Consider the following 23,767-nt stretch of genomic DNA (forward strand, 5'->3'; position numbering starts at 1 on the left):
CTGTCTAATCATGTGTCCCCATTCCCCTGTATAATCCAATCCAATATGTTCCACCAATATTATTCGTTAAATTCTTTTCCCTATCAAAATTATTAAATAAAATACTTGTTGTTCAATTAATATATCACAAACCAAAAATTTTAATTCAAAGTTTAAAATTAAAAAAAAAAAAAAAACATACCTAACACAACCATTCAAAATATTATCGTTGTGCTTTATTAAAAATACATCAAATGCATCATATTTTATTTATTACTTCAAAAAATAAATAATAAATATATTTTATCATTTTTATGGGTATAAAACGACATTTACAACTAAACTTTTATCATACAAAATTCAAATAAAATAAATAACTAAATAATTAGTATTTTTTTTAAAAAAAAATGATCTGATACTTAATTTTTATGCAAAATTATAAATTGAAATATTATTATTGTGAATTTATATTTTGAATTTTTAAAATTTAGCTATGAATTAGCCGAAGCAAATAATCTAATAAACTCAAATTATTATAACCGAAAATAAATTGAAATAAACAATTAATTAACAAATGTTACTTTGGAAATATAAAAAACACAATACAAAGAAACAACACATTGAAACAATTGAATTAAATCAAAGCATAATCAAATTGGGATACATTCCTGTTCATGTTTAGTTTTTACATTGATTTGCAACCCAGACATCAAAACTGATCCACAACGACCATAACAAGTGACAACAGTTCTTCTGGCAACTGGCAGTGCGCTTCTAGTGTCTTTCTCCGACGAACTTGCAGAGTGACTTCTACATTCCGGCACAATTGCAAACTTTCTCGTGACTGGAATCAATTTCCGATTGGAGTGATTAATTATTTTTATTTTTTATTTATATAAAATTTGTATAATCAAATGAGTATGTATAATCAAACATCAACTTTAAACAAGTGAGTTGTATATATTTTAATTTAATACAACATAATTTCATATAATAAATAAAATAACTTGCGGATTTCTACTATATAAAATAAAATATTGGTAAAGTACCAATGTACTTGCAGCTCTTTCAAATGTAGAATAACTTTTATTTTTTCAAATCAACGCCATAATTTAAAGGCTAAAGAACAAGACAATGTATAATAATTGTTAAAAATAATGAAATGAGATTATTTCAATTTTTTGAAAGAAAATATAAGGAGGGAAAAAAATAAATATATATATATATATATATCTTTTGAAGGCTCAGGGTTAGATCTATTTATAAGTTTTTACACTTGATCGAATAATAAAATTTCCTTAGTTAACATTTCAAAGATAAATAAATAATTGTAATTAAGAAACACACCTATTTTAAGAATTGAGAATGTGAAAGCAATAGTAATTATGATAATAACCCTAATTAGAACTATATATATAGACACTAAAAATATATATTTAAAATCAATTAAATATTATGTATTTTGGAAGAAAATAAAATTTTAATAAAATAAATATATGGTATTTAATTATGCACATATGTTAATTTTTGTACAATAAATATCAATCATGCAAAAATTTGCTTAAAATGGAAGATATCGTACAAATATTAAGTACATAAATAGAGCCATAATAAATTTGATAGCAAAATAAATTAATCTTGTAAATAAAGAAAGTATATAAATTAATATTTTCCGAAAAATGACAATGATATAAAAATTTTGGCGAGAAAGGAAGGTGCACAATCAAAATCGTCAAGAATGAAAAAGAGCATCCGATGGAAAATAAAAGATTATAAAATCTTCTCATTAGCCAATCAAAATGCGCCACGTGGCACCGTTAAAAAGGAAGCCGAAGCCATTGATAACCAAATTTGTTATTGTAATTTGCATACAAATTCACAAGGAATTTTATTCGAAAATTGATGAGTAGGATTTTATAGGAAAATGATCAGATATAGCAATTGTGTGGTTGTAGACCCTGAGTAGTTATCACAATTATTTATACTCTTTTTACTGGTGAGTTTTCCAGGTCGAACACAAGGATTTTAAGTCATGAAATTCAACGGTGAAAATCTTGAGGAAAGCGACGAAGAATACAAGAAAAAGTCTGTTTGCAGCGGGACCGAAATTTAACTACTGAAAGCGGTAAATAAAGCAATAAAGATGAGGTGAGCGGAAACGAGTGAAGGAAAAGCGATAGGTGGAGCGCCAGTGGTAACCAAATGATCGGGACATGAGCGGAAGTGGGAACCAGATGATCGGGGCATGGATGAATCGCGGTTACCAGAGAATCGGGGCATAAGTGAGCGGCACATTATATATATATATATGTATATGAGCGAATTAGAGTGAATGAGAGGTGTTGTATCTGATCTGTGCGTTACTAAATGGATAGATTTTCCTAGATGTAGTAAGCGAATGATGTAAGTGTGTTATCGGAAGAGTATATGTATATTATGGAAATGATGGGAGAAAGGTGTTGTTATTATATAAACTAAATTGTAAAGAACTCATCACACTGGAATTTTGGCATGGGGGATTTACAACAAGACTTCAATGACACCCAGAATTAAGACATTATAAGAAAGAAACCCTACTGTCACTAAGAATTTCTGCGACCTAATAAACCTCCGTCTATGTCCCGTTAATTTTCCCAATTTCTGCCTCATTAGTGGCTTTACCACCTGATGTTACTATTATTTAATCAAAATCGAATTTAGCACAGCAGTTAAGCAGGTCAACAAGGCTCCCGCGTACTTAACTACTTTGAACTATCTTGAGACCGCTTTTGGCGCATAACAAGGCTTAGATAATCAATTCTTCTCTCGCTCTATACCAGTGAAATGAAATTCTCTAAACTTGATTTATATAAGTGTGGAAAATTGTGAAAGAATTTAGTTTGAAGAAATGAATGATATTTATTTATATACTATGAAAGCGTGAAAGATTAGAACTACAAAGCTGTAAACGAAAGCAGTAATCTAATCTAATAAAGCAGTAAAGACGTGACCAAAGGAGAGGGAAGACCCTTACTCCATTGGTCATTCATGTGGAGAACTCCCTTACAGGGTTGGAGCTCTCGGAAACAGGAAGATGACGAATGCTAAAGTATGCAGAAATCACCAAAAACTCGATCATTTTACATAAAGATATCTGGCCCTATTTATAGCAGGTGTAAAGAGACGGTTGCAAGTAGTTGTTAGGCAGTTCCAACCGCTTGGCAGTTAGACGGTTGCTGGTAGTTATTTTGTTAAAGCAATTGCTGGCCATAACTCCCAGGGTGCCCGCTTCACTTGCGTTGAAGGTTAAGGGCACACATCTTCCTCGCTTGCTGGAGAGCTGGAGGGCATCAGTGCAGCTCGGCTCACTTGTGCTGGCTGGAATTGGAATGGTTGTACCGCTGCAATTGAAGTACTTAGTTGAAATCTGGTGATAGTCTGCAATGGTGGGTATATGGACTGTCGCTTGCAAGTGGGAGAGGCTATCGCCTACGGGCTGTGAAGGTGGCCGCTTGCCTCTCATGCCTTAGTATTTTCTGGTTCCAGATTACCGCTTAAGAGGGCAAAAATCGTTAATAATCTCAACAACGAACTCTGGATCATGCCTAGTGATATAAATCAATATTGTATACCGATTACGAATTATTTTGATGGTTCTTATACAGAAATTCGAGTAATACACATTTTTGTCAAGCTAAGAATATGCTCACATTTGGAGTCATCAGCCACCCATCCCTATAAATAGGAGCCATGGTCAGTTCATTTGACACACCAAAGTTGCATCAGGGATTCAAGGAAAGGGTAAGTCTCTAGACTCTCTCTCTCTCTGTATTGTTCTTCGTGTCCTTCGAAGCGTTCTTCGTCGAAAGTCACTGATTTGGACAAATGATCCAATATTGGTTGACGAATCGATGATGTTAACGTTCTTCGTCGTATGTCCAAGCCGGAGGAATGATCAAAGCTCTCAAAGCTGTTGAGGAATTCGTCAAAGCCAAGGAAAGGTCTCCAAAGTTCCTCACAAAGCTTCAAGATGTTCATCGCGTTCTTCAACAAAGCATCAACTAGGCCCTCTTCGATCCAAAAGTCAAAGGGAGACGCCTCGAAAAGCGTTATGAAGCACTAAATCCACCTCTTCAAGGATCAAAGCTCCAAAATCTATTGAAGAGTCCATCAAAGCCAAGGAAGAGCATCGAAAGTTCATCCAAAAGCTTCGAGGTGTTCATCGCATTCTTCACCAAAGCAACAACTCGGCCCTCTTTGATCCAAAAATCAAAGGGACACGCCGCCAAAAGCGTTATGGAACACCAAATCCACATCCTCAAAGATCAAAGCTGCGGATTGTTCAAAGAAGACACAAATCCAAAGTCGATGATCAAATCGCCCACATAGAGGATAAAGCCCTCTGAACGGCGGAAAAGGCAAAGCAAAGATCAAAGCCGCGGATCGTCCAAAGAAGACACCAAATCCAAAGCAGATGATCAAATTGCTCACGCGGAGACCAAAGTTCTCCAAAAGCGGCAAAGCCAAAGCAAAGAAAACATCCGCGGATCGTCCAAAGAAGTCACCAAATATCAAATTGCTCACGCGGAGACCAAAGTTCTTCAAAAGCGGCAAAGCCAAAGCAAAGGTCAAAGTCACGGATCGTCTAAAGAAGACAACAAATCCAAAGCCGATGATCAAATCGCCAACAGGGAGATCAAAGTCCTCCAAAAGGCGGCAAAGCCAAACCAAAGATCAAAGCCGCGGATCGTCCAAAGAAGACACCAAATCCAAAGTAGATGATCAAATTGCCCACGCGGAGACCAAAGTCCTCAAAAAGCGGCAAAGCCAAAGCAAAGGAAACATCCGCGGATCGTCCAAAGAAGTCACCAAATCCAAAGCAGATGATCAAATTGCTCACGTGGAGACCAAAGTCCTCCAAAAGCGGCAAAGCCAAAGCAAAGGTCAAAGCCACAGATCGTCTAAAGAAGACAACAAATCCAAAGCCGATGATCAAATCGCCAACACGGAGACCAAAATCCTCCAAAAGACGGAAAAGTCAAACCAAAGATCAAAGCCGCGGATCTTCCAAAGAAAACATCAAATCCAAAGCTAACGATCAATTTGCTCAAACGGAGACCAAAGCCCTCTAAAAGAGGCAAAAGTCAAAGCAAAGATCAAGGTCTCGGATCGTCCAAAAAAGACATCAAATCCAAAGCCAACGATCAAATCGCCCACACGGAGACCAAATCCCTCCAAAAACGGCAAAGCCAAAGCAAAGATCAAAGCCGTGGATCGTCCAAAAAAAACATAAAATCCAAAGCCGATGATCAAATCACTCACATGGAGACCAAAATCCTCCAAAAGGTGGCAAAGCCAAATCAAAGATTAAAGCCTCGGATCGTCTAAAGAAGACACTAAATCCAAAGCCGACGATCAAATCGCCTATACGGAGACCAAAGCTCTCAAAAAGGTAGCAAAGTCAAATCAAAGATCAAAGGCTCGAATCGTCCAAAGAGGACATCAAATCCAAAGCCGACGATCAAATTGCTTGCACGGAGACCAAAGCTCTCCAAAGTTTGGCAAAATCAAACCGAAGACCAAATCTTTTCGGATCAAAGAAGCCATAGAAAACTAACTTGGAAAACAAATCGATCTGGAAGGAGAATCAAAGGACTCATTTAGAGAATATGACCCACTTTAAATTCAAATCAAATATAATTTGTACAAATTTTGTGTTTATTAAAAATAACACAATTTTTTGTCTACAATATATATGAATATTTATTCAATTATATTTATTCAATATGGAAATAATTTTTTTCGGATTTTTCATCTAAAAAGTTACAATTTTAGTATAATGTCCGATCTAAAAGCCTGCCGTTCTGTTCGACGTATTATTAAATAATGTGATATAAATGATAATATTTTATTGCATTTATTTCTCATTCACTGAAATTTGATTTTGAGAAAAGATTAATATTCTTTCGTGCAATAGATGATCTATTTGTTTCATTTGAAACATAGTTATTTAGGCTAGTATATTATTAATAATAAATTATAATATAATTTTATTATTTTTTTATATGAATAATATTGTTAATATTTTAAAAATATAAATTAATATATATTTTTAGAGAAGAGTGTAGGTCAAACAAAATTTATAAAACTACGATAATTTGACTCCAAGTGAATTGTATCACTCAAAAATTAAAACTTCACAATGAAACACGTACTTCTACAGCGGTTATTCTTTCATCTCTTTTGAGACTATTTAGATGGATGAATAGAAAAAACAAAATAAATAAAACATAAATTAGGAGAAGCTAGAATGGAGTAAACACAGAGTCTGAACCACCGTTGGCCCGGGCCGGCCCAGTCCAGTCCAAACGCTTATCCTTCCATTGGCCGGCCGGTGGTGCGGTCATATCGTCCGTCTCTCATTTCATTGGTAATTTGTTGGTACTCTGCTACGATCTTCGATCACAACAGAACAGAACAATCACGCTGCGCACTTTCTATGATTTAGGGCTTACTCACCACCATGAGACCAACTCCGCCTCAAAAACCCCCAAACCTATCCCTCTTCCACAAGGGCCAAACAATCGAGGTTCTCAAGCCCATTGGCAATGCAGCAGCGGCCACCCTTGTATGGCTTTGGTACCCCGCCACCTTCCTCCGCTCCTCTCCCCCGCAAGTTTACGTACAATTTGATACGTTGAGCGAGTTTGAGGGCCACCCGACATCGCCGCCGCTTAGGGAATACGTCAGGGCGGAGGACGTTAGGCCGACTCCTCCTTCGGAGCTGCACAGATACTTTAAAGTTGGCGAACTCGTGGAGGGTTTCTGTTGGGAGAATAAGGGGTGGAGGAAGGGCACAATTGTGGATATACTCGAGAAATCGAGGTACGCGGTGTCGTTTGAGGAGGGCGACGCCCACGCCCATGCCCACGCCCACGCCCATAAGAGTAGTAGTAATCCTCGTGTTGATAAGTTGGAACCGTGGGAGGTTAGATCTCTTAGGGAGTGGGTTGATGGTTCGTGGCACCCGCCGCTTTCTCAACTTGAGCTAGTACGTAACGTCGTCATTTGTTTCTCTGAATTGTTTGTTAAGATACGTATTCATCTATGCTGCTGCCACTGCTACCTACTTTTATTAGCAAACACCCAAGAGCATCCGATCCCATCCCATCATCATGATGATTTTAATTTTTGAAATAGTTGCTAATCACTTCCACTAATCCATTACCCCTTTAGTTCAACTCACCAACTTCAAAATAATTCTGTCAGTGCGAACCAAATAATGAATACACTGGATATGAATATGATGCAAGACTGTAAGTAAGTCATTTGTAGATGATGCCATGCATTACATCAAAGATTATTTTATTTTATTTTCTAGTTGCCTTTCCGCTTTTACTATTTTTCAACTGCTAGCCGGAAAGATAAATAGGAGCTTGTTAATGAATTAATATATAAGTCACCTGAGATATGATGCTTTTTCTGCACGTGTGTGTTAGTTTTCAAGTGTTGCTTTTACACAAGTATGCTCCTGAAGCGTTATAAAGAACAGAGAAACGTGTATGTTGTGAAGCAAACAAAGATACTGGTGAATTGAACTTTTGAGTTCCTTCTTGGTATCGTAATCACCAAGCAAAACAGAGTTGCAAATTAAAAATCTGTCCATGAGAGTATCTATGTATGCATGCAAGCTCCATTTTGTGTAATGAATTCTCATATATGTATATGTATATGTATGTAAACAATCTTGGTATTGTTGTTTTTTCTGTCTAGTTTCATTTTCATAACTCGCTTCTTTTTGATCTTGGAATCTCTAAAATTTTAGAACAAGCCAAGTGTGTCAAAAGTGACGTCGAGGGGTTTGATACTCAGGATAAAGTGTAGTGGGAATGCATCTGCGACAAACTTCAATGAGGGAATGTTGGTTGAGGTCAAAAGTGATGAGGAAGGTTTTCAAGGTTCTTGGTTTACTGCCGTTATTGTTAAATTGCTGGGAAATAACAAGTTCTTGGTGGAGTACAGGACATTGACAACAGATGATAAGACTGAACTTCTTATTGAAGAAGTTGATATATCATGCATCAGACATTGCCCCCCAGTTGTTCAAAGGGTTATGCCTTTCGATTATCTTGAAAAAGTTGATGCATGGTATAATGATGGTTGGTGGGAGGGTTACATTGTCCAGGTTTTCAACAGTTGCAAGTACATGGTTCACTTTATGCATACAGATGAAGATATGGTGTTTGAACATTGTAAATTGAGGTCTCATCAGGAATGGATTGATGGCAAATGGTTTCCAGCTGCTAAGGTGTGTAAACTTGTTCTGTTTCTTGCAGTAAATAACATTCTTTGTCTCTGTTTTGTTCTAACTTTCGCTTTATAGGTAAATATAAGCGATGCTAAATTGAGGTCCAACAAGATTAAATTAAAGAGGAAGCGCGGTGGAAAGGCATCAGAGGTGTTTTTCAAAAATGGGTTGATGGTGGAGGTTAGAAGTGATGAAGATGGCTACCATGGTTCTTGGTACACTGCCGTGATAGTGTGCTCCTTACCTTGTGGTATATATCTGGTTGAGTACCAGACACTGAAAACAGAAGACGAGTCTAAACAGCTGCAAGAGAAGGCATTTGCGTCACATATTAGGCCTTGCCCCCCTAAAATCCTGCACATAGATCGTTTCAAAATGCTTGAAAATGTTGATGCATGGTATAATGATGGATGGTGGGTGGGCCTTGTTTCCAAAGTTGTTGATGGTTTAAAGTATGCTGTATACTTCTGGACCACAAATGAGGAAATTATGTTTGAACATTTTAGTTTGAGGCCTCATCAACAATGGATTGGTGGGAAATGGATTAAGGCCGCCAGGGTATGTAATTCTGTAATTAACTTTAACTTTGTTTCCATGTGCTCCTGCATTTATCTTGTTAGAAGATAAGCATGTGTAGTAATTTGATAATTTGTAAGAGCTAACAAGGAGTCACTTTCTATATTTGTGTAGAATAAGTCAAAAGTGCCTGTGACGGACAACCTTGGAAAGTGTCAGGGAGAGGATGACGGAAATGGTGTAGAAGAAAAATTTATGAATGGAGCAAAAGTAGAGGTAAAAAGTGATGAGCAAGGCTGCGGCTGCTTCTGGTATCCAGGCTCTATTGTAAAACCGTTGGGAATCCGAAAATATTTGGTAAAATACCAAACACTGAAAGCAGCAGATGGAACCCAACTGCACCAACAAGAAGCTGATGGTCTTTGCATAAGGCCGTGCCCTCCTGTAGTTCAGAGAAGAGAGCCATTCAGGTCGTGTGAGGTAGTTGATGCTTGGTACAATGATGGGTGGCGGGTTGGGCAAATCTGCAATGCCCTTGAGAGGGGATATTACAAGGTTTATTTTGATACCACAAAAGAGACATTGCAGTTTCAACATTATGAGCTAAGGCCTCATCTAGATTGGATCAACGGACAATGGGTTTCTTCCTAAAGGTTGGCGGTGTGTATGTATGTATTTATTCGTGCAATTTTGAGTTGGCAGTGTGCAATATGAATATGATGCTATTTACCAATAGCAAAATGTTTGGTGCTGCCTTTCTTTTTTAAATTCGAGCAATATCCAGCGCCTATCCTATCCATACCATAAACCCTAAAACTGGATGGGTGTATATTTTTGCAGGGGCGGAAATCATGGTCAGAAACAGACTGGAGGCGCTAGCTGGCAGGGTGGACTGCACTCTGATCTCTCCAGGTTGGTATGATTTTATGTTGTGTATATTGACTGACGGATAGCAGCAGCCATAGCCATCACGTTTTGCGAATGGAAGTGATCTATCTATCTGACATGGTTTGTCTGCGCTGTTTTCTTAGAACAAATGCTAAGGTAGTTTAGTTAGTGCTGAATTCCAAAATTTGGATTGAATGTGTGTGCATATATCATATCCATATCAAATCATATCATATCATTGTAGGACTTTATATCTGCGTTGAAGCTCACTCCTCCTCCTCCTCCTCCTCGATATTCAATTGCAGCTGCTTCTTGCTATGAATATGAGTGCATGGAAAGAAAGGGAAAAGAAGTAGTCAGCAAGCAAATGGGCATGCGAAGACCAGCATTGAATCTATCTATTTATTTGTTCATCTGTGTCTCGTGGGGCCTTCAATTCATTCATTCATTCTCTCTCCCTGCCTCCCTGCAGTTGGCTGCTGCTGCTGCTGGTTTACCTTCACTTTCTCTGTCTGCAGCATCCATCCCTACCCTCTCCTATTGCCCCTCCCTCCCTCCGCTCCACGGGGCTGTCAACTTGATCATCTTTCCCCTGCAGCTGCTGTGAGGTAAATTTCATCTCTTCCTCATCCTTCTTCTTGCCTGTTTCTCTTCATTATTTATGGATGTCTCTGGTCGTTCTCAGAGTACACTCACTCCCACAAAGTAATTCCATGTCAAAGTCTTTTTATTCACCTTCTTCTCCACCTCAGAATCGGACGTGCATGGCTTGGCTTTGGCAACAAGGGTTTGCAAGATCAGAGCACACTATTATACACGACAACACAATGATTTTAAACACATCATTCCATTTATTTGCAAATTTGGCACCATCATTTACTCAATTTCCTCCCATGTCTCACTAACTCAACTTCTTTTTTTCTCCCAACAAATCCTTTCCATAATATTCATTAAATCTGTACCGGTTCATACGAGTTCAAATTTTATGGATGAATTGAGTATTATTTCTTTATCTACATGATATTCTTCGTGAACTAAGAAAATGTTTTGTATACAAAAATATAAACTAAATATGATATATTTGAAGAAAAAAAATCTATTGAAAGAAATTTTGAACGATAAGAAAAGGCAAAACTATTCAAATAAATTAATTGAAGTGTATATGTATGAAATAATTGATGGCCGATACTTCTGACCAAATGAGTAGAATAATAACTACTACTAATAAATAATTGGGGCTCGTTTTTATAGAGGGTTTTTTATGGAGTAATATTATTTAAAAATATATATTATTAATAATAAGTATAAAAACTTTTAATTAAAATCTAAATATAAACAATAGCTATAGGCAGAATTAGCCATGATATGCATGTACTAAATAGTAAATATGGTCCTCTTCTGGATCAAATAGGAGACTTAATGAGAGGAAAATAAAAACCCCTACGAACACATGGGCGACGCTGGCTGGCTGGCTTGGGACTCAGCACTAAAGCGCTCTGCTCTATAACACAAGACAAAACGAAAAACAAAAAGAAAAGGAAAAAAAATTGGGTTCGGTGTGGCTGCCTGATTTGCATTTTGCGATTTACTGGGCACACCCTATTCCTTCTCTATTCCCTTCTCTGTGTTGGTTGGGCTCCACGGAGAAGACGAAGAAGTGGAAAGAGGGACAAAATTGGAGAGATATATATCTACACCCAGCGCCATAGAGGGCTGCCCCTCCCCTCCCCGTCTGTGTCTATCTTCATTTACTTTGCTGCAGCTGCTGGATTGCGTTCCCTTCCGATATCCAGTGTAATCCATCCCTTTAGGGAAATTCTTTTTTGTTCTTGTTTCCGCTCCTTCCCCTCTCTCTCCCCCCCTCTATATCTCGGTGCTTCTGCTCGCCGCCGCCAACTGATTATCAACATCTCTGGTTTGTTTGTGTGTTAGTTTCGTTGCTGGTTTTGAGTTTTTGCTCAATTTTTTTATTTTTATTTTGGCTTTGCTACGCGGTTTCTTGAAGGCAATTGACCTTTATGTTTTTAGAGGATTTTAGGCTATTGATGAACTTTCTGAGTTTAAGCGACCTTAGAGATGATAAATTCTGAAAAGGCGAAGCAGAAGCTTCGAGTCCCTGGCCGAGCTGCCCAGTTGTATAATTAGGTCTTTCTTCTTCAATAGTCTTATGTCACTTGGTAATTCAATTCTGGAATCTAGATGAGTATTCTTGCCTTATGTTTTTAACATAAAATGAATAGCGCATTAATGCACTTGCAAGTGAATATATGGTTACAGTAATTGACTCCATTTTATATTTGCTTTCAATGATTAAGAGCCTACAGATGCTTCAGTCACTTTTCTCTTGGTTTTGCACTGATCACAATTCAGTTTCAATTCGGTTTGTTCCTGAATAGAAAGTTCTTCAAATTTTTCAACAAAATATTCCCTCACATGCATTTTGTGATCAATCACTACCATAGTTTAATGGCAAAAGGTTGTTTGGGCTGATCCTTTGATTGTCCTTGTCCTCAATATCAAACTATTTCAAATTTGTTCTCTATTTCTCTTAAATTAAGCTATCTGCCTTAATTCCCTCACTATGCGTAACCGAATGCTTTCATTAGTGATTATATTATTTTCTTTGAAGTGTAGTTGAACTCATTTCATTCTTATTGGTCAGGCTGCCCTTTATAAAGACCTAAAATTTAACTGTTCCATTATCTGTAACTGGGAATACTGTGCATTAGAATGGCTCGAAGGGGTCACCGGCAAAAGAATGGATTGAATTTGCATTCACCTAGTGATAGAAAGGGAGTTTCAAGTCATGGCCTTTCACCTTTGACTAACCAGCAGGATAGAGGTAATGTCAATGGCGAAGAGATGGATTCTGGTGAAGAACTTTCAAATGGTAGCTATTCCGTGCCTCCCACAAAGAGCACTACTGAGATAAATCATAGTCAGGATGGGGGAAGTAGGAAGAAGTATAGGGAATCTCAAAGAAAAGACAGAAAGACTACAGGTGGGAAAAGTGCAAGCAGTGATGCGCCATACAATGGTAATCCTGAATTAGGAAAGAATGGCATGTCTACATCTGAATCTCCAGATATAAGAGATGGAACTGAACTACCCCATGTTCCTCCCATAGATCATACGAATGATGATCTTGGAAATTTATCTGATGGTCTGCATAGACATACTTTGGATGAAACTCACTTCCCTGAAACAGTAGTTTTTAAATTCATAAGGACTGGAGCCATTTCTGTAGCAAGGTCATTTGCCAACTGGGTGCAGAGGCATAAACCTACCTTTGTCTCGGTAACATCTAACATCGTAAAGGCCTGCAATTATGTTCAAATGAAGATTCAGAAAGCACAACCTATAATATTCCGGCTGATTACGCATATTGGGGGTGTAATGCTTCTTCTGTTTATGGTCTGGTTGGACTGTGCAGTAAGGGGCATTGATTCCTTCCTCCGCATGGGGACAACATCTTTCTTCTCTATTCTGTGGTGCAGTGTTCTTTCAGTTATTGCCATGGCTGGATTCAACAAGGTTCTATGCACGCTGGTATGTCATGTGCACTCATTTTGAATGTATTGTCATACATTACCCGGATCTTGAAGGGATTTTGATTTCAGAACTATTCCATGCTACCTTGATTAGTTATTTATTTTATGCGGGAAATATGGATATGATGATTGCGTTGGGGTTTGTGTTTCTTGTCTGTATCATGGATAATGCAGGCTGTAGCTGCTGCTGTTGGATTTTTTCTTGGGTTCCTGCCTGCATTTCTATTGATTGGCCTTGTTGGCATGTTGTTTCTATGGTTTTATGGAAGCTTCTGGACTACAGGACTTATTATCTTCCTTGGAGGTGCTTTTCTATAGAATCCAGAATTTCCTTATAGTCTATATGCGATTTCTATATTTCACTATGTGACCATTTGAATTTAGCAATATTAACATGGAGGTTGGTGGTTTGTGAAATGCAGGCTTAACATTCATGATGGCTCATGATCGCATTGCACTTTTTATTACAAGTGCGTATGCTCTTTATTGTGCATGGAATTATGTCGGATGGCTTGGTTTAGTTGTGGGGATGAACTTATCATTTGTGTCAAGTGATGCTCTGCTCTTTTTCCTGAGGAATATAATAAGTGAACGAGGAGCGCCAAATAGCTCTTCAGAACAAGCAGCTGGAGTTCAAGGCCAACAGCCCTCTCCTAATCAGTCTAATCATTCTTCACCCATGGAGAAAGGAGCTACTGGCCTGCCTGATCGCAGCCAGGGAGTCCCTTCTACTAGTGGAATTGATTCAGAAATGACATCCGAAGATGAAGTTGTGAGGTTGTTAAACTGTTCAGATCATTATGCTGCATTGGGTCTATCACGATTTGAAAATGTTGATCTCTCTGTTATCAAAAGAGATTATCGGAAAAAGGTGAATGCCTGCATAACCTTATTAACTTTTAATCTTGTAATAAAGGGTAGCATCAGTCACTGTAACAACCTGGAGACATTATAACTCAAGGCTGTAAGAGTGAATTAAAAATGATAGAATTGACCTTATCTTTGGTTGGTAGGCAATGCTTGTTCATCCTGACAAAAATATGGGCAATGAAAAGGCTGCTGAAGCTTTCAAGAGACTTCAGAATGCTTATGAGGTAATTCTCAATGGTTCTTTCCTCCTTTTCTTTCTATGGTGAATATGATTTATTTTTAGGTCGAATATGGTTGTATAAAATACAGTTTTATTTAAATTATGATTCTGAACACAAGATAAATTTTTTTATAGGTTCTGCTGGATTCCACCAAGCGAAAAGAATATGATGACGAATTGAGAAGGGAAGAGTTGCTGAATTATTTTCGTAAATTCCATAATAGCTCAAATAAGGTTTTTGGTTTGCCCTACGCCACTATTTTAAAATTAATTTCTGAGGATCTACATTGGATTGCACTTTTATTCATTTTATTGAGCCGTACAATATCTGCGGTGATTTGCTCTTTGCAAACCACTATGTTTGATTCATTGAAGTTGCTGTTTTTCTAATGTAAAAAGAAGCATGAGCTTGACACATGAACTGCCGCTTTATTAGGTTTTTCTTTGTTTAACTTTCCAGCATAAAGGGCACAGCTTGTTTCAATCCAGCTTTGGTCATCCTGAAGCTGATGCTGACGATCTTATGGGAGAGTCCAGAAGAATAGCATGCAGGAAGTGTGGCTCATTTCATTTGTGGGTTTATACCAAGAAAGCAAAATCCAGGGCAAGATGGTGTCAGGTAATTTCTACTTTGCATGTTGCTGAATTTGGATATGAATGTTGTCGACAAGAAACCTGTTCTGTTTTGTGCACCTGCTTCTTGGATTTCTATACAAACTATACTGTGCATCTCACTAGAGTTCTGATTGGCATATTGTCTTACATTACATTGAAGGAATGCAAGGATTTTCATCAGGCTAAAGATGGGGATGGATGGGTTGAACAGGGCTCTAAACCCCTGTTCTTTGGAATATTGCAGCAGGTATGCACAATGAGAAGATGCTAGCTACAATGTTTCAAAAACGTTAGTGGACTGTCAGAGTCTAACCTTATTCATGCTTGTTTTTAAGGTGGAAGCACCCTCTGCTTATGTGTGTGCGGATGGCAAGATATATGATGCAAGTGAATGGTACATTTGTCAGGTGATGTCTAGCAAGTCGCAACCTTTCCTCCTCTGGGGCTATAAATACTTTTTTTTTTTTTTTTTGGTTTTTCGGAGCACTTTTTCGTATGATTATTAATAGTGAAGCTTTCCAAAATGGAAAGCCAAGCATCCCTTGTCTGAAGTAATTGAATGCACTGCAGTGATTTTATTACTGAACCTGTCTGAATTGTTTTTTTTTCCCTGCCGTGTGGTGAAAACTTCCTTTAGGGGTTGAGGTGTCCTGCCAATGCTCATAAGCCTTCCTTTCACGTAAATACAAGTGTTGTCTCAAAGAATGGTCGTGCTAAGGGAGCCAGTTTCGGGCAAAGAGGAGGTGCGGCGCCTAATCCGGAAGAGACAATGATGGAGGAGGAACTCTTTGAATGGCTAAGAAATGCCACTCAAAGCAGCACATCTGAGAATTTTGGCGGCAGCACGTCTGAGACTTCCCCTGGGTTTGATTTTAAGAGCAGTGGTGGCGGAGGTGGCGGCAGCGGTAGCAGCAACAACAGCAAGAGAAAGAAAAAGGGCAAAAAGCATTGGTGAGCGTATTTGTAGCTTTAGCTCTTGAGATGGGATGGAAGATACAGGAGCAGGAGCAGGAGCAGCCAGGGAAAGCAAAGAAGGAAGAAAAAGGGGAAGGGAAGGGCAGGGCAATGCATTTTTGCTCTCTCACCTGCGGATGGAAGGAAGATGGACATATTTGGAGATGTGTATCTTTTCTAGATATATATGTAGTATTCCTAGGCCGACCAAGTTGACAGATTTTATACCCGAGATGAGCTTTATAGAAGGAGGGTTGATTGTACAGCGTGTTATATCACTACACCTACCGGGCTGACCGACTGACGGGTTTTGCTAAGCATGAATGAATCCCTCCCTCCCTGGCTTTCTTTATTGACTGACTGACTGACAGTATCAACTTGCCTAAATGAATCAATGTTGTCTGTCTGTCTGTCACTTGTTGATGATTTGCAGTAGTGTGTTGTTGTATTATTGTATTGAACTTCCTCCCTTCATAGCAGACAGACGACAACAGCAGCACGGCTAATAAAATATAATTAATATTCTTCTTCACCCCCGCAGGCCACGAGGTAGATATAGATAGATAAATGATGATGATGATGATAAGGAGGACGAATGTCCTCCCTGCCTACCTCCCTCAGTCACAATTCTCCTCGGCAGGAAGGAAGGACCCCGACAAGCACAGCAGCAGCAGCAGACTCTCCTACTCCTACCATGCATGATAATGCAAATGCATTCAACCATTGTATTTTTGCTTACTACCCTACCCTACCCAACTTACATCACCAGTCCTACGACGGACAGTAGTGGCTGGTGAGCAGAGCAGCGAATAAAAAATAAATAAAAATCCTAGTGTATGGGCTCAAAGTCAACTCAAACCATGTATGAGATGAGACTTGGGCTGGGCCTTCCTTCCTACGCATCAAAAACAAAACTAATTTCGGGGCGGGTAAAGCAAAAACATCAACCCCACCCACATCCCACATCCGCAAACCTGCCCTGCCCTGCATCTGCTGCATCCGAGTCTTGCTGCTCGCCTGCGACCGGAAAACTCACCTAGATCGATCCACTGCTCCGTCGTCTCCCGCCGTCGAGGTATTTGATATCTGGACTCGCTGGTTCCTTACTGCCTCCTTGTGCGTATCTCACCTCATACTTGCGTGTTAGATCCGTTCTGCTTTTAAAGGCTTTGCTTGTCTTTACTCGTTTAAACGTCCACTTCGCGTTGATTCATCCCATAGAGACTTGAAAGTTGAGGCTGTTGTTCTGGTCGAACGCAAACTTGACAACCTTTTGCACGAGGATGGTTCAACTATTTCTTAGTTGCATTACCTACATAAATATTTCTCTCTATCTGGATCGCTTTGATGTTTCTCTTAATTACTGTTCAAGTCTATGTAATTTTTTTGGGAACTTAGATTAGATGTACGTTGAAGATACAAAGGGCTTCTTAGTATCACTGCTATTTGTTGATTTTCTTGTAAGTGATGCGCTTGCTTGTTGTAATCATTTTCTTTTTTGGTTTCTTCCAACCTCAGCGGTCTTGGTGGATATTGCAATGGCAATCCATGAAGATTCTAGTCCCCAAAACAAGAAATCAAGTGATTCCTTGGATGAGATACAGGCTTTGAATGCTGAAAATTTGCAAAACAACGCAAGAATCATCAATTACAGGTTTGCCGTTTACCTCACTACTTTTTAATCATTGAATTTCGGTCTTGCTATCCCAGTTCTAGCAACTACAAGTATTTCTCTATTCTTTTCAAGTCAATTTACTGGAGGATGTTCTGAACCTCTATGCCTTTCTTCTTTTTCAGCCGTACATTCATGTCTATCATAGGCGGAGTTATTGCAGGGATTTTGGGATTCACTGGCTTGATGGGATTCGTTTTCTATTTCTTTGTTATGGCAATAACTACGGCAGGACTTGCAGCAAAGACTGGGTTTGCTGTTCATTCTTATTTTGATAGCTGGAACCGGATTGCACTAGATGGCATTCTAGGTGGACTTATGGTATAGTATATCGTTTGGTGTTTCTTAGTTTTTAACTTCCAAGTGAAAATTTTACTGCACCATTTTAGGTGTATGGCATGCTTGTAACATATATGCAGCAAAGTTTTGTTCCTGGAATAAGTACCTGCACTCTTCCTATTTAACAATTCAACGGGATTATGATTAAATTAGATGGCTAGATTGAATTTAATTATCATTTGTCAGAATTGTCAAGTTTGGTTGCATTAATGGTGGCATTCTATGTCCATGCGCTGAAATGTTGTTCAGTAAGCATTGGAAAAGGAAGTGAAATGGGAAAAAAACAATCTGTAGTAAATCAATTTCTGATGCAAATGGGTAAGAATAGAGAATTAAATATGTGAATTTAAGTTTGTAATGAACATGAAATGTGGGTTCCAAGATAAGATTTGCTTACTTTCTAGTGTGATGAGCAATCTTATGCGGTGTTAATTTAATCCATTTTCTGTAAATGATGACAATTTTTTTGGTTTATTAACTGTGCTGTGTATTCAGTGGAATATAAGCTCTTCCCTGCACCCATGGTTCTCACTTAGCTGATGCACGTGTTTTTCTTATTCTTTAAATGTTTTCTTCTCTCATACAATTTCATATGTGATTCTAATTGTTGCTTCTTTTTTTTTCTTTACTTGCAGTCGTTCGTGCTATTCTGGACGTATCCTGAGCATTCTATGATGTTGAGTTTAAGACAATTTCTAGTTTATTGTTTTCTATTTTCTTGATTTTTAAATATAATTTTGAGAAGCATGGCAATCAACTTCAAATCAATCTTGTTATGTTGGGTTGTGTTTTGGGGAGTAGATAGGTGTTTTGAAATTTTTTTATTTTAATTTTTTGAGTGGAAATGGGTGCTAGATGTAGTTTTTTGAATGCAAAATAAGTTTTGAAAGAAATGTTTTAAATGAAAAATAAGCCTGGGATGTTATTGGTGTGTTTGTTTGGTGATTTTAGTTTGAGTTGTTTTTTTATGTGAGATATGGAGAAGTAATGATGATTTGTGTTAAAATTATTTACATCTGTGAATATGCAGGATATATATATATAATATTATTGTGTGTGAGTGTGTGTATATATTATATTTTTTGGTAATATTAACCGGGAAGTGTGCATGTTTTTTTGGTTGGGTGAAAACACCCCATGATTTTTATGAAGAAAGATGATTATTTACTGTAAGTTGCAGAACTTCCCCCAGTTTATGGAGCATATTACTATCAAGTATGTGCCATTGTCTTATTTAAAATCAGTTATTTTCTTTGACACGGATAAGATTTGCATACGATATGGTGCATATTTTCTGAAGAATCCAAGAAGGAAGGCTGTTTCAGAGTGCAAGGACTATTGGAACTCTCTTTTTGAGCACCGCGAACACTCTCCAATGTACTTTTGGTGCGGTTGATATGATTTTGATATATATATTATATATATAAATATGTCATAATGAAAGATTGGCTGCCTTAAAGTGAAGAATGTACTTGTTGGGTAACTGAATTTGAAACTGTATTCTCGCTTAGTGATAGATCATTGTTGGGTATTGCTGACAATAATTGTTAGGTAGCCAGCAAGTGTTGGGTGAGTTGATTTGTCTTAAGGCAAGTTCCAGAACCGTGATGAGCTCCTCCCCAAGAATAAGTCCGCATTCTTGCTTGATTTGTTTGTACTTATTGGTGAAGTTGAAGAGAAAGGGCGTAACATCACTTCTTGGATGCTCACTTGAAGGGATTCTATGGTTAATCTTTAAGAGAATCTCAAGATAGGGTGAGCGAGCAGAGACAGAGACAGAGACCGCATTGCAGGACTGCTTTGCTTGCAGGGATTTGCTTGAAAGAACATCCTCCATTCCCCGTATTTGACCCCTCAAAACTTATCAGTCCCAAGAATCATAGGGACCCCCAGCCCAGAAAGATTGGGTAAAACTCAATAGGAGCTCATCATCATCGTACGTATCAGTCCTAAAACTCACTACTCACTAGAAAGAAGCAGAGCCTGAAGTCATGCATACACCCATGCTGCTATATGCTCACCTGCTGTTGTGTTTGGCAGGCAAGGCAAGGCAAGGCTTGCTTTCATTCTTCAGGACGGACGGACGGATGACTGCACTCACACAAGCAAAAAGAAAGCCTCTGATCGATGTTCTATATTTCCTGCTGTACTGAACTAGCTAACTAACTAACTATTGATGCTACTCGGGTATCATACAATACAATTCCAGTGTGCTGCTGCAGGAGCAGGAGGAGGCATGGTGTTGTGTTGTCACATGCAAAGTAATGCCGAGGCTGAGGTTGGGGACACCACCACCATCATGACTCCAAGCAGTCATTCCATCGCGAACGCCCGCACCCCCCCAAGGCCCAGGGTGGGCACGCCAGCTTGGTGCCATCGATGATGATGATGCCCTCGTTCTTGCGCAAGGGCAATTCTGCTGCTGCAACAACCGCCAACTCTATCATTCCAATGTGCCCCTCGTAGCCATTGGACACCGTCTTCACGAAACCTGACCTGATGCTCTTGATGTCAACCTCATCCCCGCTACGGCCTAGCCCCCAATAGAATGCTACATGCGGCCTAGTCCCCCCTCCTCCTCCTGCACACAACTCTCTTGGATTCGGGTCGCAGAACCACTGCAACTCCTCCAACTGCAATCAGCAGAAGAAAAACAAAACAGTATCTACTTACTACATGTCACCCATCATCATATTAGGCTGGCAGTTTCAGCGTAGAAATACCCAGGAGGCCAGGAGCAAAAGCAATAGCAACAGCACACATGTTCTACCCATACCTTGATAATAAGACAGCGGAATCGAGACTTTACCCACCCAACCCACTCTGCTAGCTTGTCTGGCCGATGAGTTGAGACGCATATTTTGAGAAACCATTGGTACTCTTTTGCATGAACATGCGGTTCGAACAAGAGACTCCATTCAAAATCCTGCTGCTGCAGAATACCCTGCAACAAATATAGAGAAATGTAATCGAGCTGAGCTGAGCTGATCTAGTGAAAGCAAGCAAGCAGTCAGAGTGGATTTATTGGAGCGCACACACAAACTGCGGCTCTACTCAAATCAAATCTGCAAACTGAATTGAATGTTACAAGGTTGGTTATTGAGAGCAGCATTTTCACCTTTGTGAGAGCGTGAGCTCGCAGGAACTCTTTTCCGATCCGATTGAAAGTACTTCTGGTAATGTTAGAATAGCAGTACTCACTTGAGCTGCATGGAAACTGGATGGGCATTAGCAACCTCTCTAATACGGCATGGTTCTGAGTCGACGGCATCATCTCTCCCAGGACCACGGGTGCTGGCCAAGGCCAGAACGCAAATGTCTGGAAGAAAATCGAAACCAGCGCACTCAGTTGGCTGTTCGGATGCCTCCAGCAGATGAATGCGGCCAGGACTGCCAAATGCACCCCTCCAAAAAATCCAAAGCACTGCATACACCACCACTATAATCAGCAGAAATGCATACATATATATATATATACACCCTAGACAGACAAAAGAGGCTTCTTACATGCCCATAAATGCCTCGCCTTTTTGCCCAAAATTTGACACACCGCAGAAGCAACTGATATACCTTCATGGAATCAAATCAGGAGAAGAGAGGAGAGAGATTAAATATTTAAGTTCAGATAATAAATAGTCCATTGACAAACAAGTGTAGTATGTTGTATGCATGTGCTCAGGTTTTCCAACATTTTGCAGCTGACTTCAACATCTCACATGGATATCATCATCATCAGTTCTGACTTAGGAGAATAACAACGGAACACTCACTCTACCTCAATATTTGGCACAAATTGGAGGATGCTCTTATTCACACGTAGACCGGACAGACTTCTCCAACTGACCTCATCAATATTTGCCAGGAAGAATGGGTTGAGTACATCCACATTCTACACGTCAAAGAAGAATGGTGGATATTAGCTTTATAACATCCAAGCTATCTCCAAGGTTGCTATTTGATCAACAAGTTATGATGGATTCTTCTTCGCTTGGAGAATAAACCTTGAACTGAGTGTAAGAAAATTCTTGGGGGCAAATGTTTTGAAAACCTACCTCAGGAATGTGTACTGTGCTAAGCTTGGCATATGGAAGATCTATTGGAACCCCATCGAAGTTGAATCGCATTAAAGGAACTCTGGCATCCTTGACACATATGAGCTCTGAAACTTCAGGTCGACTGGCGAGCATGTTTCGAAGAACAATAAAGAAGTCTTCCTGCAAGTGTGAGTGATGATAGTAAACATGAGCATGAAAAGAGAAAGAAAAATGAAGTATGCAGCTAGCAAAAAGTTCCAGAACCGGAATCAAAAGGAGGAAGACCCACATCCATAGTGGCAAAGCATGGTCCAACACACAAAGCATCGACATCAGACTCGTGATCATCCACCTACATCCACAGCATGCTCACTAACTAAACAACTATATCTTTTTATATATATACACAAGTAGCCAGTAGTGAGATCATAACTCACCCCGAGGCCATATGACCCATATATCAGGATTGTAGCAGATGCCTCCCTGATACAACTCTTTGGACATCCGCGCCGATGAGCAACCCTCTTGACCCACTGCTTCACAATCTGTGTAAGAAACGTAAAGTACTTCAAATTTAACAAATTTCAGGGATCTGTCATCTGTGTGTCAGGAACTAGCAATCTGAAATTGTTATTTGAACTTTGAAGGGAAAATGCTTCTTTTGATCTGAGACTCCTCCGAGGATCCAATCCAAGACCAACACCAACAGCATGAACGCAGAGTTGAATTATCAATAAGAATGTGAAGATAACAAGTGAAGGCAGGCAGGCAGGCAATCTTCTTGTGATTGCCGGAGCGAAGCATCATAATTCATAAACCCAGAAAACATTATGCATACAGGCAGTCTAGTGCGCATCTAATCTAATGAGCAGCATCTGGAATCTGGATGGAATCCATATACTACAACCTCGTGGAGATTAAAAACAACGAAATTGGCGCTAAGAGAAAGAGAGAGGTGGGGAGACCGCACCTTTTTCAGACTGTCTACAGCGTTTCTTCTCTTGATTTCCTTGTCCGGAGTCGGCACCACTCCCTCACTGTTCATAAGCTAAAGAAAGAAAAAAAAAAAACCAGACACACACACACACTCACAGTTTTTGGAGAATCGTTCAAGAAACAAACAAGACTGCATTCATGAAAAGTATAAATGAAGAAAGATGGGTAGAAGAGTTTAATTTGACAAAAATAAGAGGATAAGAGAAGAGAAGGAACCGAGTAGTCAAACCTGAAGCAAAGACAAAGATCTTTCACGCTCTGCTCTATACAAATCTGGATAGGATGCGAAGAAGGAAGGAAGGCGCAGGTGACAGAAAGGACACAGTAGCGGCGGGTAGGGGGGAAAGGTTAAGAAGAAGCGTTCTTGAATCAAGAATTCCATGCATCGCAGCAAATCTTGAATTTGAAGGAATAACGAGTGTGTGTATGTGTGTATCGATCGAGCAGCTAGAATTCAAAAGTGACGAATGCGCGCCCGCATCGGCACAGGCACTGGCAAAGGGTGGGTGGGGTTTGATCGATCTATCTGCGAGAGAGAGAGAGTATACAGTATGGAAGAAAGGGAGGAAGATTTCCTGTGGGGTTACGCTATGTCGGTCGCTGTCAGTCTGTATGCATAATATATGTACAGTTCTCAACTAAATTCAACCCATTTCTTCATTTCTTTTTATTAGTTATTGAAAATTATAAATCTGTTATAAAATATTTATTTTTATTATAGTTAAATTTAAAAAAAATATATTTTTATTAAAATATATAAATAATTTTTTTTATTGAAAATGATGTAAAATATAAAATAATAATTTTTTTTATATATATTTATTATGTTAATTATGGAATAATTCA

General features: G+C 38.9%; 4 protein-coding genes across 19 annotated transcripts; 3 read left to right on the plus strand and 1 right to left on the minus strand.

Moving 5' to 3' along the window:
* The first annotated feature begins 6,086 nt into the window (after nt 1-6,086).
* On the plus strand, nt 6,087-10,651 carry LOC127249241 (protein AGENET DOMAIN (AGD)-CONTAINING P1). Of its 10 annotated transcripts, none has more exons than XR_007838264.1 (7): nt 6,087-7,009; nt 7,784-8,266; nt 8,342-8,824; nt 8,957-9,450; nt 9,623-9,826; nt 9,915-10,278; nt 10,423-10,651. XR_007838264.1 is itself a non-coding variant. In XM_051271958.1 (5 exons), exons 1-4 carry the CDS (start codon nt 6,482-6,484, stop codon nt 9,431-9,433), a joined length of 1,971 nt encoding a protein of 656 aa, XP_051127915.1. In that variant the 5' UTR covers nt 6,087-6,481; the 3' UTR covers nt 9,434-9,435; nt 9,623-9,898. The 10 variants fall into 10 exon arrangements, 1 of the variants encoding a protein (XP_051127915.1); XR_007838267.1 differs by having other exon boundaries at nt 9,623-9,694; nt 9,976-10,278; XR_007838266.1 differs by having other exon boundaries at nt 8,957-9,442.
* A 495-nt stretch (nt 10,652-11,146) lies between these two features.
* On the plus strand, nt 11,147-16,412 carry LOC127249239 (uncharacterized). 4 transcript variants are annotated; one of them, XM_051271954.1, is made up of 10 exons: nt 11,147-11,585; nt 12,333-13,219; nt 13,396-13,525; nt 13,644-14,092; nt 14,235-14,315; nt 14,447-14,545; nt 14,772-14,930; nt 15,087-15,173; nt 15,262-15,333; nt 15,564-16,412. In XM_051271954.1, exons 2-10 carry the CDS (start codon nt 12,401-12,403, stop codon nt 15,879-15,881), a joined length of 2,214 nt encoding a protein of 737 aa, XP_051127911.1. In that variant the 5' UTR covers nt 11,147-11,585; nt 12,333-12,400; the 3' UTR covers nt 15,882-16,412. The 4 variants fall into 4 exon arrangements, with proteins under 4 accessions (XP_051127911.1, XP_051127912.1, XP_051127914.1 ...); XM_051271955.1 differs by having other exon boundaries at nt 11,147-11,464; XM_051271957.1 differs by lacking the exon at nt 11,147-11,585 and adding an exon at nt 11,592-11,847.
* Nucleotides 16,413-16,795: 383 nt separating this feature from the next.
* LOC127249243 (uncharacterized) lies at nt 16,796-19,493 on the plus strand. 2 transcript variants are annotated; one of them, XM_051271963.1, is made up of 5 exons: nt 16,796-16,955; nt 17,399-17,534; nt 17,678-17,873; nt 18,527-18,546; nt 19,159-19,493. In XM_051271963.1, the coding sequence occupies exons 2-5, from the start codon at nt 17,419-17,421 to the stop codon at nt 19,187-19,189; spliced, it is 363 nt and encodes a 120-aa protein (XP_051127920.1). In that variant the 5' UTR covers nt 16,796-16,955; nt 17,399-17,418; the 3' UTR covers nt 19,190-19,493. The 2 variants fall into 2 exon arrangements, with proteins under 2 accessions (XP_051127920.1, XP_051127921.1); XM_051271964.1 differs by having other exon boundaries at nt 16,816-16,996.
* An 87-nt stretch (nt 19,494-19,580) lies between these two features.
* On the minus strand, nt 19,581-23,543 carry LOC127249242 (nuclear poly(A) polymerase 3). 3 transcript variants are annotated; one of them, XM_051271960.1, is made up of 10 exons: nt 23,151-23,543; nt 22,896-22,973; nt 22,363-22,470; nt 22,215-22,277; nt 21,944-22,105; nt 21,667-21,780; nt 21,399-21,461; nt 21,010-21,315; nt 20,668-20,835; nt 19,581-20,524 (listed from the first exon to the last, which is right to left on the minus strand). In XM_051271960.1, exons 1-10 carry the CDS (start codon nt 23,301-23,303, stop codon nt 20,189-20,191), a joined length of 1,551 nt encoding a protein of 516 aa, XP_051127917.1. In that variant the 5' UTR covers nt 23,304-23,543; the 3' UTR covers nt 19,581-20,188. The 3 variants fall into 3 exon arrangements, with proteins under 3 accessions (XP_051127917.1, XP_051127918.1, XP_051127919.1); XM_051271961.1 differs by having other exon boundaries at nt 22,896-23,051; nt 23,151-23,240; XM_051271962.1 differs by lacking the exon at nt 23,151-23,543 and having other exon boundaries at nt 22,190-22,277; nt 22,896-22,972.
* Nucleotides 23,544-23,767: the final 224 nt, after the last annotated feature.

This window comes from Andrographis paniculata, unplaced genomic scaffold (genome assembly GCF_009805555.1).
Source record: "Andrographis paniculata isolate CXL003 unplaced genomic scaffold, ASM980555v1 Contig35END, whole genome shotgun sequence".
In the NCBI taxonomy this organism is placed as follows: domain Eukaryota; kingdom Viridiplantae; phylum Streptophyta; class Magnoliopsida; order Lamiales; family Acanthaceae; genus Andrographis; species Andrographis paniculata.

Bases quoted from the DNA above. Each gene is read 5' to 3' on its own strand.
- LOC127249241 (XM_051271958.1), top strand. From the start codon at position 6,482: ATGAGACCAACTCCGCCTCAAAAACCCCCAAACCTATCCCTCTTCCAC. The intron at 8,267-8,341 runs GTGTGTAAACTT...TTCGCTTTATAG, and splicing joins AATGGTTTCCAGCTGCTAAG to GTAAATATAAGCGATGCTAA. The intron at 8,825-8,956 runs GTATGTAATTCT...ATATTTGTGTAG, and splicing joins AATGGATTAAGGCCGCCAGG to AATAAGTCAAAAGTGCCTGT.
- LOC127249239 (XM_051271954.1), top strand. From the start codon at position 12,401: ATGGCTCGAAGGGGTCACCGGCAAAAGAATGGATTGAATTTGCATTCA. The intron at 14,546-14,771 runs GTTTTTGGTTTG...TTAACTTTCCAG, and splicing joins TCCATAATAGCTCAAATAAG to CATAAAGGGCACAGCTTGTT. The intron at 15,174-15,261 runs GTATGCACAATG...CTTGTTTTTAAG, and splicing joins TCTTTGGAATATTGCAGCAG to GTGGAAGCACCCTCTGCTTA.
- LOC127249243 (XM_051271963.1), top strand. From the start codon at position 17,419: ATGGCAATCCATGAAGATTCTAGTCCCCAAAACAAGAAATCAAGTGAT. The intron at 17,874-18,526 runs GTATAGTATATC...CTTTACTTGCAG, and splicing joins GCATTCTAGGTGGACTTATG to TCGTTCGTGCTATTCTGGAC. The intron at 18,547-19,158 runs GTATCCTGAGCA...GACACGGATAAG, and splicing joins TCGTTCGTGCTATTCTGGAC to ATTTGCATACGATATGGTGC.
- LOC127249242 (XM_051271960.1), bottom strand. From the start codon at position 23,303: ATGGAATTCTTGATTCAAGAACGCTTCTTCTTAACCTTTCCCCCCTAC. The intron at 21,781-21,943 runs GTAGGTTTTCAA...TTTGACGTGTAG, and splicing joins GCACAGTACACATTCCTGAG to AATGTGGATGTACTCAACCC. The intron at 21,462-21,666 runs GTAGAGTGAGTG...GATTCCATGAAG, and splicing joins AATTTGTGCCAAATATTGAG to GTATATCAGTTGCTTCTGCG.